The sequence below is a fragment of the Myotis daubentonii genome, chromosome 11 (genome assembly GCF_963259705.1).
Source record: "Myotis daubentonii chromosome 11, mMyoDau2.1, whole genome shotgun sequence".
Lineage (NCBI taxonomy): Eukaryota > Metazoa > Chordata > Mammalia > Chiroptera > Vespertilionidae > Myotis > Myotis daubentonii.
Genome location: NC_081850.1, coordinates 62,699,760 through 62,720,091, shown reverse-complemented (window position 1 = coordinate 62,720,091; position 20,332 = coordinate 62,699,760). Strand labels below are relative to the sequence as shown.

The following is a 20,332-nucleotide window of genomic DNA, read 5'->3' as shown; positions in this document are numbered from 1 at the left end:
GAGGAGTGAGGGCAAAAAAAAAAAGAAGTTGAGAATTGTAAAAGGAAATGGGGCACTTGTGCTGTAAGAACTAGGAATGGGGGGGGGGGAGTAGGTGGGGCTTCTCTGGCTGAGGTCCTCCAATTAGTCACGGGCACAGAGAAGCCAGGAACATGGTTACTTGTAGTGGTCCAGTGATTCCATCTTGGAGCTGAGCAGGACAATTTAGGAACTAAATGTTTAAAACTTGAGTGCGCATTTAGTCCTCCAAAAATTAAACATGTTCCTCTGTACCTGAAGAGATCAAATATATACATTCTCCATTTTTGATCATTTGAGCACATCTAAAAATACTTTCTTCTATTTGATGTTTTTTTTTTAATGCTTAAGATTCGTCATTCATTTGTAACTATGGAATTGGACCCTAATTTCCCGAGGCTGAGCCCTTGTCCATAGAACAACCCATGTCTTCTGCTGCACTATGGCTCATACTGAGATTCCATTCATAATAGACTTTGACCATTGACTGAAACTGCCTGGGTCCTTCTTGTCTTTGTTCATAATCACTGGAATGCCTTCATCTGCCTTTCAAGTCGCTGCTCCTCATTAAATATCAAGGGTTAAATCTGCAGCGAAGATTCCAGTGATTGTCCCAGGGAGACCCAAGCCGCCCATCCTCCCCAAAGTCATAGGAGCTGCACATTTATCTGTGGAGGGTGTGGCCTTGACAGGGTGCTGGGCCTGTCTTCCTCTCTCCCCCGGGCTGTGAACTAACTCCATGAGAGAATCCCATTTCTACCTCCTGTGCATCTCCTCCCTCCCTCCTAGCTCAGAATCAGCCCTTCATTTACTTTCTGAACTTTTTTCTTTTTGGACCTTCATTTTCTCATTTGAGAGATGAGGATTTCATGTTAGATTTATTTTTCTCTCCATTATTTAACAATATTAGTTATTTCATAATAAGACAGTGTTTTAAACGGTTTGAATAATAAGCTACGGTGATCATGTGTTTTATAAAGTATCAAAATTATTCACTTATTTAATTCGTATTCATTAAATACCTACTATATACCAGCAGCTGTTTCAGCATTAGGAATATGGTATAAAAGAAAAAGTGCTTATTCTGATGAAGATAATATTCTATTTGGGGGAAATTAATAATTAGTACTATATGTAGATAGTACCTAAGTGGTGATAAATCCATAAACAAAATGTAGCAGGATCAAAGAGTGCTTAGGGCAGGATAAGAGTAGATGTAGTATTATTTTAAGTAGATAAGGTTTCTGTGACAAGGACACATTTAGTGTAGAAAGAACATAAAAGTAATTATTTTAATTATATGTGTGTTACATATATTAATTATAATTATTTTAACTGCACTATATTTTACATGCTTCAGTGGAGTTCGCTTGTTCTTATTGCATACTCAGTGTGGTATTAACGTCTGGTCAAGATGGAAACATTCTCTGCTTTTTCGTCAATCTCTTTGTGTTGGTTTGGATGGAAACCTGCACATTTCACCTTAGAGAGAGAGAGACCAGGGATTGACCCTGCAACCTAGGTATGCACCCTGACTGGGAATCGAACCTGCAACCTTTTGGTGCAGGGGATGCCGCTCCAACCAACTGAGCCACCCAGCCAGGGATCTCCTTCCTTTCTGTTATCTGTAAAAGAAAACAATACCTGTCCCTTCTTCAAAATGATCGTTGGGAGGTTAAATGCATTAATAGATGGCACAGTCCTGGGCACTTCAAAAAAACTGAGCGTTGGGTGTTTTTCTCTGTGAGTGTTGGGAGAGCATGATTACTGCGCTAGTGTTCAGTGTTGGGGAAGGGAGGGTGCTGGCTGACACCACCTGCTGTAAAAACTCGGTGTTTGCGCAGATTCTGCTGAGCGTCCCGGTTGGAGAGCCACAGTTCCAGGCTAATGGGCTGCAGTGTGGGCGAGCGGCGGTGCTTCCGAACGTGTCCTCGTCCTCGGCACACACAACATGACGTATTTGTGTAGCAGCCGAGTCAGCAGCCGAGGCTGCTTGGGGCTCCAGGCTCCCTGGTTCTGTCCACTTGCCTGAGGACCGAAAGAATAAATGGTTCCGCCTGCCTGCCACCCTTCTGAGGCCCGTCCATGGGAAGCGGCTCTACTGAGGTCTTTGTCAGCATCTCCCTGCCGCTTTAGTTCTGACGGGGCGCACGGAGTCGTCCCCACTGTGGGCTCCAAGGAACGAGGAGCCGGTGTGCCCCCAGCAGGCTGCTCTGGAAGGTGTTGGGGGCACATGTGCGGCTGTGCGGGCTGTTCCTGCCTCCCGGCCCCCTGCTATGAAGCTGGCAGGTGCCGTGGCAGGTGAAAGGGTCGCCCTGCACACAGTGAGTGTGCAGTAAACCATCCCAAGAAGATGCCAGTAGTCACCTCACCAGCTGCATGTTCCCAGGCAGGAAACTGAAGCTCAGAGCGACTGCCCACGGTTCCTCCCAAGGCTGGGGTAGAACTAAGACGGGAACCCAGGTGTTTCAACAACTCGGTGTGCTTCTTGCTGCCTGCTTTGTGGTCTCCATGGGGAGGGTGGATATCATTGGAGAAGGGAGGCTGCTCTGTGACGCCCTCCCCCCCCCCCCCGCCCCAGAAGCCAAAGTCACCCCTTCTTCCACATTCTTCCACACATGCGCACAATGTGAGACCGTCCTGAGCAAGGCCTCCCGGAGCAGCCAGGGTGGGTCAGAGGGAGGAGAGGCGAGGAGGGCTGTTAGGAATCTGTGTTTGAGGCAGTCTACGTGGGAGATGACATGGGCTTCCATAGGCAATGTTGGTAAGAAGCGAGAGGAGCCATTGGCATTAAAAGATGTCACAGCAGTAGCATCAACAGGTGCTGTCTGCACGGTGAGGCTGATGGGGAGGAAGGGAGAGGGGACTCCAAGACTCCCAGTTTGTCATTATGATCGTGTTATACGACAGTTGACAAGTTGTGTTTTTTTTTATCCTTGCTTTTCATTTCTTCCTTCCTGTTTAGAGAACATCTTTTTTTAACAGAAATGATTTCATTTCAAAGTTGAGAATTTTGCTAAGGTTGAAGGTCTCTGATGTATACAAATTCCCACTTTCTGCTTTCTCTTGGAGAGCAACGTTGCCCTTCTGTCCTGTTCTACAACAACCCTGTGGATCTGTTCAACTGCTTTCTCTTGTTTTTCTCCTGCTTTGAGAACTTCTTTTAAAGTACGGCATTTGCTTCTCTAAATACTGACTTTGACACCCTCCACAGCTACCCGCTCCCTTCCCCAGGGCTCAGCAGCTCAGACCGGCTACCCTTCGGCATCGAGGAGAACGGGGGCACGCCATTCACTACCAAAGCTTCGGGGAGGCACCACCACCACCACCACCACCAGCACCAGCACCAGCACCAGCACCACGCAAACTATGGCCTCTCGCTGACCCTGGAGAACAAGGAGGGGCCTTTGAGGTCCCCAAACTCCAGCAGTAAATCCCTTACAAGTGAGTAGGGGTGGGGTAGTGGGAGGGATGCCACAGGGCATGGCTGGCTTCCATGCATCCTCAAGACAGACCCTGCAGGTGCAGCGTGGAACGGAGCTAATGTCAGCGCTGGGTTACTGGTCTGGGCCTTGAGCAATTATGTAGGAGCAAGGTAGGGAGTATGGTTTACCAGGAAGCTGAGTTCATTACAAGGTAACAATCCTCTTTCCTCCTGCTCATTCCTTAGCCCATCTCTGCTTCATCCATCTCCAGCACAGGCTCAAGGTGACCAAAAGAGAAAGAGGGGAGTGAGGTGGCTAGAATCTCTGCTTTCCTAATTTCAGGAAAACCCATTCCAGCCCCTTTCTGACTTCCCTCTTCTGAGAGCAAGGTGACCTCAGATCCCAGGGAGAGAAGTTACGGAAATGGAGAGTAAGCCATTAGAAACATTTTTAGCAATTTAAAGGTGATTTTATAGCTGTTAAAGCTTTAAAAATGTGGGCTTGGGTTTTGTATGTCTATTATTTTATTTTTCTGGAATTCACTTCTATTATATTTTATGTAAGAATTGGTCTGTGACATCCAGGGGGCAAGAACTGATTCTTTATCATATACGGTTTGAAAAAGCTCTGAGGAAGAGGCAAGCGTCAAGAGGCGGCAATTCCCAGGCTCACTATTGAGCCAAATCTCCTCTTGGATCCCCGGTTTGCTCAGCTGTGAAATGGGGTAGAGGGTGTCCACATGGATGGCCAAGGAACCTTCCAGCGCTGACATTTTGGGAGTCTGTGAGCTGGTGAAAAGAAAGAGCCATTGGCCACTCGTTGGCCACAGGGAACAATTCCCGGTTGGCTAAGCCGGGAATGGGAACTCATCATTCCCTTGGTGTTGAAGAATCAGAACTCCCTCCCGTCATCACTATCCACACTGCCCTTGCCCTAGGCCGTGGCTCACCTTTTTGTATCTGGATAACTGTTACAGCCCCTTCAAGGGCACCCCCTCTAGTGCACTCTCCAGGTTGTAGCTGCCAAAGCAGGAGCTCTCACCAGGTAGCTCTGACCAAATGGCTAAGACCGTCCCATGGTTCCTCCCCGTCCTGCAATAAAGCCCATACGTCTAAGCATGGCCACACACAGACCTTCACCGCCTGGTCCTTGCCGAGGTCTCCAGCCTTCCCTCCACTCACTATGCTCCAGCCACTACTCAGCTCTCACAGCGCATTGTGCTGTTTCCCAGCTCAGGCCTTTGCACCTGCTTTCCGCTGCCCGGGTGAACTCCTACACATCCCTCAGGAACTGGCTCAGATGTGGTCAGTGAAAGCATCTCTAACACCCCTCCCTGATTCCTAGCTGTGGAGTACCTTCTCTCTGACTCCTGTAGCAATTAAATAAGCCTTTTATTACTCTCATTTGGAGTTGTCTGCACATGCATCTGCCTCATTCATCTCTCTATTCCAGCTCCCCAGACCTAAATGGCAAAGAATACTTGGCACAAGTTTTAGTGTGTAATGAATATCACGTATTTAACGTCATGTGTTAGTGGGTAAATGCTAGCTAGTGGGAGGGGTGGTGGAACTAATCCAAAGTAGTAGAGAAATAAAAATCAATGAATTTGACTTTAGAATCATAACCTAGTTTTTAAGGGCACATCCATATAGGCCTGTTAGCTTGAACACGAATCTTTCCAATTTGCATAGCGCTTTACCATTAATAAAGCATTTGTACATGCAGGGCCTCATTTCATATTTGCAACAATTTTGAAAGGTAAATAATTTTATTTTCAATGTAAAATGGCACAAAGGCTCAGAGAGGTCAAGTGATTCACCCAGGCCACCCAGCTCATATATGAGGAAGTTAGGCCTTGAAACCTTGACCTTAGATATTCTCACACCCCGTCAACTAGTTGTATTCAAGGAATGCAAGCTGCCAGAGGAGGAGGCAGGCAGAAAAGGTGCTGGCAGTGGGGCTCTGGAAGCATCTTTTACCGTCTAGCTTTTCCTCATTCGTTCCCTTTTGTCTCTTATAGAACTGACTCCAGGAGCACCTGCCCTGTTCAGTGAGGCGGCCACGCATCTAAAGAAGCTGGAACTGGACACTGTGAAGGCTCCTGGACCCTGGCCTGCTCTGCACATCAACATCAATAAGGTACGGAGGACCAGAACCAGGCAATGAGCGTGGACCTGGGGCTCACGTCAGACCTCTGATGATTACCCTGGCTGCCTCCTAGACCCGGTGCCTTTGGCTTGGAGGGGTTTCTCCTCGGGCTTTCCTGATGTTTCTGCTCAGCGTGTCTGAGGAGCAAATATTCACTTACATCCTTTTTGGGTGACTTACCGAGTGAGGCATTGCCCTCAGTGCTGAGGCCAGCAGGCTGGATCTATTAGTGGTCTCTCCCTCCTTCTAACGGAAGGATCCGCAAGCGAAGTGTCCTCACTCTGCTCTTCCCATTTTTACCCCTCTGTATTAGTCTGCTCATGCTGCTATAACAAAACACCATAGACCAGGTGCCTTAAACAACAGACATTTATTTCTCACAGTTCTGGAGGCTGGGATTAGGAAGTCCAAGATTGAGGCACTGGCTGATTTGTTTCCTGGTGAGGACTCTCTTCCTGGTTTGCAGAAAGTCACCTTCTTGCTGTGTCCCCATTTGCCAGAAAAAAATGATCTTTTTCTCTTCCTCTTCTTATAAAGCCACTCATCCCATCATGAAGTCCTCACCTCATGACCTCATCTAAATCTAATTACTTCCCAAACGACTCATCTCCAAATATCATCACATTGGGGGTCAGGGCTTCAAATATAGGAATTTTTTTGAGAGGGGGAGGCACAGTTTGGCCCACGCCACTTCCTCTCTCTCTCTCCAACTGTGCCTGGCACATAGTAGATGATCAGTAACTAGTCGCTGATGGAAGGAAGGGGAGGCTTGAAGGAGGGAGGGAGGGACAGGGCAGAAGCCAAGCTCTCTTTTGGTTAGATCTGTTCTTATCCAACTGCACAGCCTTGTAAAAATCTCATTTTATGTTAGAACTATAGACTGTCAGGGCTGGATTTGATCTATTATTTAGTTCAACCTTCTCCACATCAAACCAGAGGGAGGGAAATTACTTTCTCAAGGTCACACAGCAGGGGCTGAATCCACGCACCCCCGATGCCTCATCCGTTGCCCTTTGTACTCCGATATGGTTCTTTCTTTTCTCCCCCAGGTTTCTCAGTTTCGGGCCTTATGGCATTTAGGGCTGTTATTTCTTTGTTGAGAGGGGCTGTCCTGTGTATTGTAGGATGTTTGCAGGCCTGGCCTGGACCCACCAGATGCCAGTACCACCCCATCCAGGTGTTGAAACTAAATTGACTCCAGACTTTGCCAATTGTTTCTTGAAAGGTCACATCGCTCCCAGTTGAGAGCTGCTTTTGTCAGAATATTTCACTCTTTTAAAGTCCCCAAAGGAACAGTCTTCATCACTCCTGGGTCACTTCTTCCGCTCTAATGCTTAGCTTTGTTCTTTTATAAGAAGGATTTGGAAGACCTGACTTGGGAAGCGCCCCTTTGCTGGTGAGCATGGGGAGGTTATACCTCCTGTCTGGGCTGTTCTTCCACCCTAGCCAGCCCTCCAGTCTACAGTAGACTTCAGAGCTTCTCAGAAGACCCTCACTCCCTTGCACTCCTCCTCCCCCCACAGGGCAGCCTGAAGTCCTTCTGTTCCTTAATGGGATCCCAACCTCAAGGCCCCTCTCATCCACTTTTCTTTTTTAAAAAAATATATTTTTATTGCTTTCAGAGAGGAAGGGAGAGGGAGAGAGAGATAGAAGCATCAATGAGAGAGAATCATTGATCGGCCTGACCGGGAATCAAACAGTGAACTCCTGGTTCATAGGTCAATGCTCAACTGGCTGGGCCACTTTTCTTTTGTACTATGCTCCCTGTTGGCTAGCTGGAGAGAATTCCTCCTGCGGGATGACATTCATTCATTCAAGCAACAACTCTTTATTGAGCAGGCCCATACCAGGTCCTGGGGAGTCAATCCAGTGCATCGTGTGTCCTCTAGACTTGTCCTCCTCTGTCTCTTGGTTTTCAACTTTTCTGATGTACTATACACATTCAATGTTTTCACGGGGGTTTACCCAGAGTTTGACAGAACCCAAACATGTTTTGTGAGGAAGTATAGCATGTAATATCAGGGAACTCAGAAGCGGTGTGTAACTTGTCATCATCATGAGTGTTGGTGGGAAATGGACAACAGTGGCTTGCTCTGGGTTAAGGCAAAGCTGAGACAGCTGTGACTTATTAAGTTTTTCCCTGAAGCTCAAACTATATATAATGCCTCTCTTTTCTCTCCCACTTGAAGAAATACCTAAGTAAGCAGACAGGCTAGGATGATGTCAGATAACCTTGACTTTGTCCTATCACATAAGCAAAGTATATTATTATTTCACACTATGATTTTTATCATTAATAAAGCATTCCTTGCAACAGACCTTACAACTTATATGATACCAAATTGGGACCAGTGGCTTCAGTGACTCTTAAAGTTTTTTCCAGCCTCAATGATCAAGAATCTACTGATTCTTCTAAGGTTTGGAGAAGCACCTGTTCTTGATTTAATGGTGAGAAGACATTTTCATTGCTCAGTTCCAAAGTAGTACCTAAAATTCTCAAAAGAAGTTAAATCTCATGGGATTTCAAATGTGTGAACAATTCGTGTCAATAATTTAAAAATGCACCTGATCATTTATCTCCATTGCCATCCCCAAACAGATGGACCTTTTCTAATGACCAAGTCCAAGTGTCATTCCGCTGTATGTTTTGAACTCTGTATTTCTATATCAAACAATAAATCATCTGTCCACAGTTCAAACTGAATGTAAAATACAAACTCTGATCATGCAGAAGAGAAAGCACAACATTCTCGGAGCCATCCTCCAGGCTGGGATATGGTCCTATTGCAATCCAGATGCTTATCTCCCCTGAAGACGCCTTTTATGCAAACATGTTCACATAATGATACTCGAATTTTCCAAAATTTATATTGGCCTCCGCCTGAGTCAAATCAGAGAGCTGAACAGTAGCGCTTGCTTTGTCCAGATCAAACAGGAACAAGCCAGCTTGAATTGTATGTCTAAAAAGAATTACTAAATTTAAGGGGGGGGGGGAAATCAATGCTGGATCCTCATTCTTTTCTTATTTTAGCAGCATTCAATTTTTTTTAAGTAGGTCTTTGGTCATGACTTTGAGTATAACTATGTCCCCTTAAGTAATTGTCAAAAACCTCAAATGGGCCTTGGAACCAATTTAATTTCTGTTTCCCAGCATATCATTCCCCCAAAGTAAATCTAATTTAAAAAGTAACTCTTTGCACACAGGGAAGACACCATTCTGGCAGTAAACACTTTATCTAACAGGATTTAGAAACACATGATGCATCATCCTAAAGGTGAACTGTAAATCTCATCTTTCAAAGTACATGAGTTACTTCATTTGCTGTTTGGAAAACTGCTGAGTCTCTTAGGACAATGATTCCAAATGAGTCCGTTTTCTTCATATCCAACTTGACGGCTTAAGATCATTAGTGTCCTCATGTCTGATGTTCTTTTTTAGTTATATTTTCTTTTCTAACCAAAGAATCTACCATGAAAGTGCCATTCATATCTTATTTTCTCACTTGATCCTCATAATAACCTTATGAAGAAAGAAACTGAAACTCAGAGAGGTTAAGGGGAGCCAGTGTGGTGGAGAGGTCAGGGCTCCAGCCTTGGGGTCACCTAATTCTGGGTGTGAATCTTTGCTCTTCTTGGAACTTACTGTGCGACCTTGGGCAAGTGACTTACTTTCTTTTTTTTCTTCTCATCTATAAAATGGGGATAGTGATTGTATCTACCTCCACACGTGATGGATAAATGAGACAATGCAATAAGATATACAAAAGAAATGCTTCGTCAGTGCCTTGCCCATTATAAACTCTTGGTAAATGTTATCATTTTCTTTTTGTTATCATCATCATCATCAGCAGCAGCAGCAGCAGCAGCTTTTGTTTATGGTGCTACCAAGGGAAAAAGCTGAGATTCAAATCCAGGTCTTCTGTCACTGCTTATTTCACTGTTACATGAGATTGCTGAGTTCTGCTTAGTCTACCAAATGCTCCTCTATGCATTTGGAGGTCCCATGGAGACACGCTTTTCAATGCCCTCTTTTCTTTAATAAATGATGTCAACCAGCCAATTGCACAATAATTCCTCCAGGGATTCCGTGATGTTCCATAGGACCTTTGAGTTAGAGAGTGAGATTAATTTTGGAACTTGCAGAATTTGAGGCCTTTAGAACATTTTGTTCTTGCCCTGGCCCATTGTGGCTGACAGTCCACATTATTTCCTGATATCACGAAATCGACTTTTAGCAATCATGTGCCCTTGTATTTTTCTTATGAAATACATCTCTTCTAATAATAACTATATGCCATTATGATCTTCTTCAGCAGGTGTTTATTGAGCACGTGCTATGTGCTCAGTGGAATATGCAATGACCATAATAGACATGGTTAACAATAAGACATGATCTCCCTGTGTGTAATATGTATGCCATCCAAGATGATATGCATAAGCATTTTTAATAGTTATATAACTATCATACTGTACATTATAATAAATATAATATTCACCAAGTCCATGATTTCAGATATTATTGCTTAGGACACCACTTAAACTAGGTAGTTCCAGGGTAATCCTATTTAACTGGATCATATGAATTATAGGTGCATGTTCAGTTAGTTCATGGGAAATGGCAGACATAGTAAGTTATGGAAGAAATCCGAGACACTCTATAATGAGGGAGCATAGATACAAATTTCTCATTGTGAATCACGTTTTTCATCAAGATTTATTGAAAACATACCAATGAATATTTTATACTCTTTCCTTTGACCCAATGAGCCACAGAATTGAATCTTTATATGTAAAAGGTAGCAGTTTTCGGGGAAATAGCACTGCACTAAGATATAGGAGACTCGAAGCTTGAGTCCTGGACCTGCCTGCTGGTGTAGCTACAGGGCTGTCAAAGAACCTCCTCTCTTTGAACCTTCACCCCATCTCCTTTTTTTCATTTTTATTGAGAGAGAGAGAGAGAGAGAGAGAGAGAGAGAGAGAGAGAGAGAGAAATGGGACAAAGAGAGGGAGAGATGGTGTGGGGTGGGGAGAAAGAGAGAAACATCTATTTTGTTCCACTTATTTGGGCATTCATTGGTTTCTTATTGTACTCTAGGACATTGTGTTGGTCATGGCCCTGCAGGGATCAACCCTGCAACCTTGGTGTATATGGATGATGCTCTAACCAACTAAGCTACCCGGCCAGGGCTCACCCTGTCTTCTGGCTCGTGTGCTCCCTAATGCATCCTCTCCCTGCTTCACATGAGAATGAGAGGAAGGGCTTGTCAATTCTTTGCACATAGTAAAAGAGCTGGTTACAAATATAAGGCTTTGGTGATACACATCTTTATATGTTTAAGTCTGTGTTGTTTGCAATTATGATTAAAGGAAAGGTTAATCTGTATGTTTTCCTTTTCCTTGGCATCCAATCTGTTGCATTTTGGCTCATCACAGGTTGAAGAAAAAAAAGTTTCTGAGAAGACTCTTCAGACCCCACTCTTGCCTTCCCCTGTGGCTGATCACGTGAAGTGTAACATTTTGAAAGCCCAGTTGGAGAATGCTTCCCGAGTGAGTGCCCAGGTGTGTGGAGCGCATGCATTCCTTTGATTTCACACAACAGAAGTTCCTCCAGGCCCAAGAGAAGAATGAGGTACTCTAGGACCCTGTGTTGGTCATAGTCCAGCCAGGAGACAGGAGCCACACCTGTCATGTGCAGAGAGATTTTAATATAAGGAGTTATTAACTGGTTACAGTTATTAATCAGGTAAGTGAATCGGCCAGTTCCATAGGTCTTGACGGGTATGAGGGCCGCAGACGGCTGCATCTCCCATTGCCTTCTAGCGTGCGTCCAGCTGGCATGGCTGTCTGGGGGGAGTGTCTTTCCTCCCCCACTGTTCTTGGTGGGATTCACCAGAGGGAGGGGGACAAAGCTTCTATCAAAATCATCTGACACAGTTCCTCCCAGGCTGTTATGCTTATGTGAAAGAACAGATCCCAAAATGCTTTATGAGCTGTTAAGTGCTGCGTGGTTATAGAGCCGATTGTTATTCCTGATCTAAAATGCGAGGTGGGGGTTCAACTGTGGGTGTGGCTTTTCGCACACCATCCTTTTCTCATTCAAGCATGAGCTGGCGCATAGCAGGTGCTCAATAAACAAGCATTGATTGCTTTTGAATGATGAGGCGTTAATCCCCATGATGGGGAATGACTCAAGAAGACATTTTTTTTTTGTTGTTAACTTACATAAACACCAGAGAATATTTGTTATTGACTGAGTACTTGATGAACTTCCTCCTCGATCCACCTTCACATTTCTATAATCCAGTGAGTGTAGGAGACGCGAGAACAGGTTCGCATGCCAAGACATTCACCTGCCTGTTTTTCTTTCACAGGCTGGAAAGGAGGAATCAACGTTTGTAAATATCAATAAGAAATCCAGTCTTCAGGACGCTAATGTAAGGTCTGTTGCTTCTTGTTTGAATGGGGAAACAATATTCTCTGTATCATCAACATGATCCTAAAAACATTACTCATGAGGGTTTTGCTAACAAAATCAGAGAGAAAAAAAGAAAGAAAGAAAGAAAGAAAATCAGAGAGGAAGAAGAAAACTGGGTGAATGGGAGCCTGGCGAGATAGGAAAAAAGAAAAAAGACTGGCTTACACAACTTCATTTGAGCCTCAAAAATGCTGCTTATCCCCAGTTTTAATATTGCTACCTGCGGTGCTAACAGAGAAATCACTTCGAGTTGCTTCTCAAGTGTAGAGATCTGACCTTGTCATTCCCCTTAAAGACTCCACTTTGCTCTCAGGGTGCCATCCAGACTCGACCACTGCAAAAATGCCTGAAAGCCTTCCCCTAAAATTGCTGTTTTGAATGGGGCCTATTGGTTATTTGGCATATTTTATTGAGGAAAGGTAAAAGTGGAATTTAATTTTTACCATGTTTACATATGCATTTGAATTAAAATGTTTTAGAGCAAGTCTTAAAGGTATTCTGATTATGCATCTTTCACATTAACTACTCTACGGTTCTTTATCTTTAAATACATATATTCCATAATATGGCTACAAGATTACTTGGAAGTCAGTAAAAATCGGTTATCCACAGGTTTCTCTTTACTCATTTTACTAGTAAATCCTGGTAATGCATCAAACCCTGATATTGGGGATGGGTGTCTTGGGCAGGGAAATTTTATGTGGTACCCCAATTACATTCAGTTCTTACTTGCTATATTTTCTTTATTAGGATATTTTTTGTTTTTGGATTTTCTATGGCATTTTTTTAAAAATTGTATTTAATTAGTAGAGTGGAGGGGAGAAAAAAATTATTTTCTTAACTATTATTTTTATTAAGGTATAAATTAACAGAAAGCAATCCCCCTACAGCCAAAACAAGGCCATACAAATTTTTGTTGGGGCTGTTCTGTTTTGCTTTAGTTTGTTTATTTATTTTTAAATTTTAGTTGACATACCATGCTCTATTAGTTTCAGCTGTGCAGCATAGTGATTTGACATTTATATGCCTTATGAAGTGATCACCACGCCAGGTCTAGTAACCATCACTGTACAAAGGTAGTATGATACTAGTGGCCTGGTGCACAGATTCGTGCACATTGAAAGGAAATTAATTGGAAGGTGGCCAGTGGGGCAGGACTGGGTGAGACAGGCCGGACATGCCCTGGAACCAACCTCCCGTGGTCCCTCCCCGGTGTCTGTGGAGTGAGCAGGGTCCCTCCAGCAGGTGGGGTCCCTCAGCCTGGCCTGCAGGGATTGGACCGAAACCAGCTCTCCAACATCCCCCAAGGGGTCCCAGAGTGGGAGAGGGCACTCTGCAAAGTTGCTGTCGTACAGGGTGTGGAATGCAAATGCAAGTGTGCAGTAAACCAGATTCGGGGCTGACAGTGTCCCAGCAACAACATAACCGCGAGGCCCACGAGGAATCCAGCTCCCTCCTCTCTGGTTTCGGGGTGCGTCACCCGAGAACCACTGCTGCCAAGTCACTGCAGCTCAGCAGCTTCTACATTGAGTGTCTGCCCCCTGGTGGTCAGTGCACATCATAGTGACTGGTGGGATGGTGGGAGGGACACTTTGTATATTAGCCTTTTATATATATAGATTACTCCCTCTATTGCCTATGGTATACATTGCATCCCCAGGACTTATTTTATAACTGGAAGTTTGTGCCTCTAAATTCCCCTCACCTTTTCGCACATCCCCCCTAAACCCCTCTTTTCTGGCAACCACATTATTCTATGTGTGTATTTTATTTTTTTTTGATCTGTCTCTAGAAGTCCTATTCCTATACGTGTGGAAACGGCCCAGCCAGCAGTGGAAAAGCCGGAAATCAAGCCTCCCCGAGTGAGGAAGTTAACAAGGCAATACAGTTTGTGAGTTCTTACTGCAAATTTCTCAGATATTACAACAAGGGTGATGCTAAATGTTCAGTCATGAATGCTTCTTAGCCCTTCACATCAGTCCCAAAGAGCCATCCCCAAAATACAGTTAATTTCCAGGTTAGGTCATAACAAGACCAGACCTTCCTCCCTGAAAACACTACAGAGTTGGCATCTATGTTCATTATAAAATGCTGTGAACAAATTACTACAAAACTTAGTGGCTTAATTAAAACAATCTGCGTGGCCGGTGTGGCTCAGTGGTTGAGTGTCCACCTATGGATCAGGAGGTCAGGGTTTGATTCCCGGGCAGGGCACATGCCTGGGTTTTGGGCTCGATCCCCAGTAGGAGGCGTGCAGGAGGCAGCTGATCGATGCTTCTCTCTCATCATTGATGCTTCTATCTTTCTCCCTCTCCCTTCCTCTCTGAAATCAATAAAAATATATTTAAAAAACAAAACAACAATGACAAAACAATCTGCCTTTATTGTCTCCCAGTTTCTATGAGTTGGGAGGCCAGCCAGGGTTTCGCTGGGTCTCCTGGGTCAGGGTCTCTCACAGGCTTTTCGAGGTACCATGGGGAAGAACAAAATGACTTTGATCATTCTCATCTGAGGACTCGCAATTTAGTAGAGGGAAAGGCAGATTACAAATGATTGTAATCCAAAGAATACCGGTGCTGCTGTAGCAAGGGTGGCGATCGTCTTCGTAACAGTAGCAGTCCTGACCACCATGGCATTTTTCATTTCTTGACCTTGGCTGTGGCACCAGGGCTGGTCAGTGAGCTGCAGGGGGGGCCTTTGGGTGCAATGGAGACCTTGTGAGGCCCCTGGAATTAGAAGGGCTCCCGGTGGAGGCCTGGCTAGTTTACTGCTGGAAGCTCTTGGGGAATTCAGTCTATGATCCTCGCTTTCTTCCTCTGTAAAATGGGTGAGAGCATACCTACCTCTGAGGAATTTTGCGAGGGTGGTTAACATGAGTTAACGCGGGTGAACCTCCTAGCCGGTGACCTGGCCCCAGGATAAATGAGTCCCCGTTCCTTTCTTCTCAAGGACCTGAAAGCTTCTGAGAAAAAGTCAAGTTTACGGGGCCCTACCCTGAGTGCACAGCCTAGGACGGGGAGTGAGGCGATCCAGCTCTCAGCCAGCTGTCTCAGGCCTGCCACCTGGTGGAAAGGAGAGGGAGGAGGGCAGACACTTCCACCGCATTATCCCTTCATAGAAACTTCCGGGCAGTATGAGCAGCTGTATTTCCTAAGAAAGCCCAGACGAGTAAGACTCAGATAATTAAGATAATTAACAGCCGTAATGCTCTCTGGGGGACAAATTAAACCTTGAAAAATCTCCTTCCCTGAGGATACGGCTGGCAGGATTAGCCTGGCCTTTTACATTCTGAAATTTAAAATGTTGCTGTCAGCCACTGGGGAGGTGTAATCATGTTGGAAACAATGGCTGATGCGTGGCCTGGAAGAAGAGAACTTAACCAACTCACCAAATTGCCTCCTTTAAGCCTGGCACGTTTAGAAAGCAACAAGCTGCTTTATCTTCTCCAGAAATGTAACTGAACTGTTTCTTTAAACATAGTGTGAAAGTTTTTAAAAATCCCAGCAAGACAGGAACGTCCAAAGAGAAGTAACCAATTCCCTAGAATCGCTCCATCAAAAATAATCAATGTTCCCATTTGATGACTTACTTTAGACAATTCTCTATGCGTGCATCTTGTCAAAATAGGGGGAAAAAATCATTTCGAAGAAAATAGTGCTGCACATAAAATTTTACTTATTAAAGTGTTGTTTCATGAATTTACCTCCAAGCTGAGGTAAAACTGAAAGACTTGATGAACTTTAGATACATGTTTCTTTGCTAAGTTAAAACAAAAGGTTGTTTTAAAAAATTAAGAATTTGGAGTCTTTTTCCATTTGAGGCAGTACCCATTTACTTCCTGCTCCGAAAGATGAGCTGTTTTTTAAATGGTTTTTTATGTAAAACTAAATAATAGCTATGCTTTTCAGGTTACAATTTTTCTAATGAGATAATAAGAAATTTTAATCCCACCCTTCCACTTAACTAGCTGTGTGACTTGGGCAAGTAATTTCAATCACAATACAGGGTGGTTGTGAAAATTAAATGAGCTGATGATGTAACTGATCTGACTTAGTTCGTCAGCAGGAATCCAAACTCATGGTGTCATTAAGTTTCCTACTTAGTTGTTCAAACCCTACCCGTCCTCCCTTTTTTGTAGTAAGTCCCAAGTCCTCCTCTTGAGGCTTCTCCATTCACAGAATGACCTCAGATCCCCAGAGCCCTCCTCAGTCTGTCCCACCCACACCACAGCCATGTCCCTCGGCCACGTTTCCCACAAGACCCTCTGCTCTGATGAGGCCATCATGCGGGACCCTACACGGGCCACGCTGGTGCCCGCTGGTCATCACATTGGTGCCCACTGGTCATGGGTCTTGTATCTACCCTCTTTCGCTCAGCCATCATTTCTTTCTTTTTTTAAAAAAAAAATTAATTTTATTTTAGAGAGAGAGGAAGGGAGAGGAATAGAGAAATAGAAACATTGATGAAAGAGAATGCTGCCTCCTGCACGCCCCCCACCAGGGGTTGGGGCAACTGAGCCTACAACCTGGGTATATGCCCTGACCAGGAATTGAATCGGTGACCTCCTGGCTCATGGGTGGATGCTCAACCACTGAGCCACACCATCCAGGATCAGCCATCATTCCTAAAACACAACCTTATGGCTGGGTGGCTCCAGAAGTGCCACATGGAGAGCCTTAGGCGAAGTCTGTCAGGGTCCCCAAGACTACTGTCACCTTTGATGACTCGCTGGAGGAGTCACAGAATCCAGAAAAGCTGTTCTCCTCAAAGCGAGGGCCGATTAGAGTGAGAGGATGCAGAGTAAAACAGCAAAGGGAAAAGGTGCATAGAGTGGAGTCCAGCAAGTCCAAGCACAAGTTGCCAGGCATCCTCTCCAGAGGAGCCCCCTGGGCAGTGCTGAAGTCTCCCAGCAACAGCGTGTGACACACACGTGAAGTGCTGCCAACCAGAGCTCACTCCAGACTTGGCATCCAGCGTTTGTATTAAGGGTCACTCATGTGACTGACCTTAGCTACCCAGTCTCCAGCCCACCCCGCCCTGGGGGGTCAAATCGATACAGTGTGACCCTCAACCCCAGGCATTCATACAAACACAGGCATTCGCCATAAATCACATCGAGAGCAGGCACTGCCTGGCATGGCTTAAGATGTCAGGTACAAAGACGCTCTGATGAGGCAGGATCTTCCAAGGGCCCAGAGGTCCCCCCGGGGCTTGTCAGTGACCTGTGGTTCATTCGGAGCAGGCAGGGTTTGTTTGGATTATCCCTGGCCCTCTGAGTTAGCCATTTACTGCTCAGGCAGCAGCCTGATTGGCATTAGGCATTTGGGGCCTTGTGTTGATTTCTCTACGTTTGAGAAAATGTTGTCCATACTAAGAACGGGGATGGGTGCTGCGGCTCTGGTCCTGTGCCGGGATGATCCGACCTGGGGATGAGCCCAGCTGGCACTTGGACTTCCCCACCCTCTTGGTGACAAGGTCCCTAGGTCAACTTCATCCGGCCAGGAAGCGGAACAGGCGCTACCAGGGGCTGCAGGGAGAAAGCAGTGGGGCGTTGTTCAGTGCGTACCGTTACTGCTGGGGCTGATGAAAAAGTTTTGGGCATCGATAGTGGTGATGATTACACAGCATTGTGAATGTATTTATGCCACGGCATTGTACACTTACGAATAGATAAAATAATATTATGTTATGTGTACTCTTCCCTTAAAAAAGTTATTCGAATCCCTCGGCAAGTGACAGAAAATCCAGCCCAGATTAGCTTTGGCAAAAATGTCAGTGTACTGGGTCCTGTTAGCGGGGCCTCTGGTAGAAGGGAACCTCTGTGTAGGGGACCCCCCACCCCCACCCCCACCCTGGCACCCTCGACCCCCCGCCCGCCCTTCCTCTCCTCCCCACAGCCTGCTTCTTATTGTAATGAGCAGAGCTTCATGTGCTTTTAGCAACCGCAGTGATGAAGACGACCTCCCTCCAGAGCTGGCCGAGGCAGTCGGCGTGACCACCACCACCACCACCACCACCACGGCCGCCGCCACCACGCAGGTCTCGGCACCGCTGGCGTCCCCCAAGGTCCACAAAGTCAGCTCGCCTCAGAATTCAGAAGGCAAGAGCCCGCTGTCCCCAGGGGCCAAGGTACGGGGAAAGAAGCCGCTCTTGCTGGGGATTCCGTAGAAATGAAGTGTGCGGCATCCGTGTGCATTTCAGTTTGCATCACCAACGCTTGTAAAAGCTTTGCACTTGTAAAGTAACCTCACCACCAAAGCATGGGGTTTTTTTCTATAACTGTCCCCAAAAGATAGGCTGTGAGAGACAAGTAGTATACGATAAAACCATGCGCACCGTACTCTAAGGGAAATTCCGTAAGGGATTTTTGAAGGCAATTTTGAATTCAGAATATCATCGCTACACAGACTATTCATCGGAAAGATAGAACGCAAGAAATGGGCTTTCCTCCCACAGCGGAAATTGGGGGGAGTAAAATGTAGACGTAGCCCCATCGCAAGCCTCATGTCGGAGAGCCTGTGCAAGCAGTGCCCCCGTGGGAAGTGGTTTTCTGTTCGATGGTTTGGAATGTCAGGGAATTGCCAGCGAGGCGAATGGGCCGTGCCAAAGGCCTCGCACAACCTTTGTCTCGGTTCCCTTGGAGTGACCCCTCGCTGTGGTCACTTCAGCCTCTGGTCCAAGTGCGGTCGAACCTGTTGCTCCCCGAGCAGATGCTGAGCCGGAGGGGGCTTGGCCCGCGGGCCCCTCTGAGGAGCGCTGTGTGCACGGGGTGGGGGCCCGAAGGCAAAGGCCAGAGCCCCGGACTGTGGCTGCTTGAAATGAGCTGCCACTCTGCAGCCCTGGTTTCTCCAAGCCTCCGTTTCCTCCTCCTGAAAATGGGACTCATCTTGGCCACCCTGCCCAGCTCCTGGCTAGCTGCGGGTCCAGTGGAGGTTGAAGTGCAAACGGGGTGCCGAGGGCCTCCGCAGCATCGAGGTCACGACTCCTGGTAGCATCTAGGTCCCAAGGTCCAGGCCCACATCCTGTGTGACCAACGCCAGCCTCTCACTGGGTCCCTGCCCAGGATTGCCGGGGCGCTTTTGCCTCTCCACAGAAGCCTGGCTGGACCCTCAGCAGGGACCCCCCGGGCCCCAGCTCCTGCTTTTCTGTAGCTCACCTCCTGGCATCTGCACTGCGTTTCTCCTCTGCTGTGCAGAGTCCCTCGTGCTGCGTTGCCTGAAGGGTGGGCACAGGCACCTATGGTGTATCCCACACCCTGGCTGAAACCAAGTGAAAACATTTGCAAAACAGACAGGAGTTTCGTGGAGATGGGGGCAACATCCTAGCAGAGGCCACAGGCTCCTGCCGGGGTCCAACCCCAGCAGGTCCAGGGGTCCCCAAAGGTGTGGACGGAGTCGGCGAAGAAGGAAGGACACGGAGACAGTGTTCAGTTGATCAGCAGCCTAGCCAGGAACTCCAGCCAAGTTCTGGTCTGGATCTCCAGAGAGGTTCTGCTTCGGATCTCCAGCCAGGTTCAGTCACCAGGTTCTAGTCAGGTTCTCTTGCCATGTTCTATAGTCAGGTTCAGTCCAGGATCTATTGCCATGTTCTCTCCAGCGAAGTTCTTCTGTCTCCAGGCTCCATGTAGGTTCTGTCTTCTGAATTCTGTCTCCTGAGTTCTGTCTCTTTCTGTCTTGTTACAACTGTATTTATACCAGTTGATTCAATCCTATCAATCTCTATTACAAAGGTTAGGGCGTTTCTTATCTCCATTCCAGGGAGTAAAGATTATGTAGCTTAAGCATGATTGTTCATAGTTAAAGTGATTAATTACCCGCCTGGCACTTAGTTGAGGGGTTTTATTCCCTCCCTAACTTCAGGGGAAAATCCCTACCTGGGGATTCAACATTTCTCGGAGAGGTGACCTTGGTTAAAACACACAGTGCCAAGAAGGTGAGCAAACATATTAAGAACAGTACGCCATATATGCCAGGTCCCTTGAAACAGCAAGCATGGACCGGCTCCCGGCAGGCTCCCTCTTCTGGCGGTCTCTGACCTGAGGGTCCTGCTTGTGCCAAGTTGATGGGGCTTATTATTCCACCACCTAACCCCCCACAAAGGGCCTCAAGGTCCCCCACGCTGCTGAGACCCCAGGACAAGAGGAAAAAAAGGTTTTCTCCAGAAACGAACATGATGGTCAGAGCTACCCCTCTCGCACTGTAAGGATCTTCCTCATTATGGTGCAGATGAATTCAGCTCCTGAGGCCGTGGCCCGCTGGGTCCAGGA

The 20,332-nt window shown here is 46.3% G+C and overlaps 1 protein-coding gene across 1 annotated transcript in view; it reads left to right on the top strand.

Moving 5' to 3' along the window:
• Positions 1-20,332, top strand: part of EPB41L4B (erythrocyte membrane protein band 4.1 like 4B) — a 115,859-nt gene that overhangs the window by 78,635 nt on the left and 16,892 nt on the right. The window contains exons 16-21 of the mRNA XM_059656217.1: positions 3,233-3,462; positions 5,464-5,582; positions 11,025-11,150; positions 11,963-12,030; positions 13,859-13,957; positions 18,006-18,195. Coding sequence (XP_059512200.1) covers positions 3,233-3,462; positions 5,464-5,582; positions 11,025-11,150; positions 11,963-12,030; positions 13,859-13,957; positions 18,006-18,195 — 832 coding nt within the window. The remainder of the gene's footprint in view (positions 1-3,232; positions 3,463-5,463; positions 5,583-11,024; positions 11,151-11,962; positions 12,031-13,858; positions 13,958-18,005; positions 18,196-20,332) is intronic.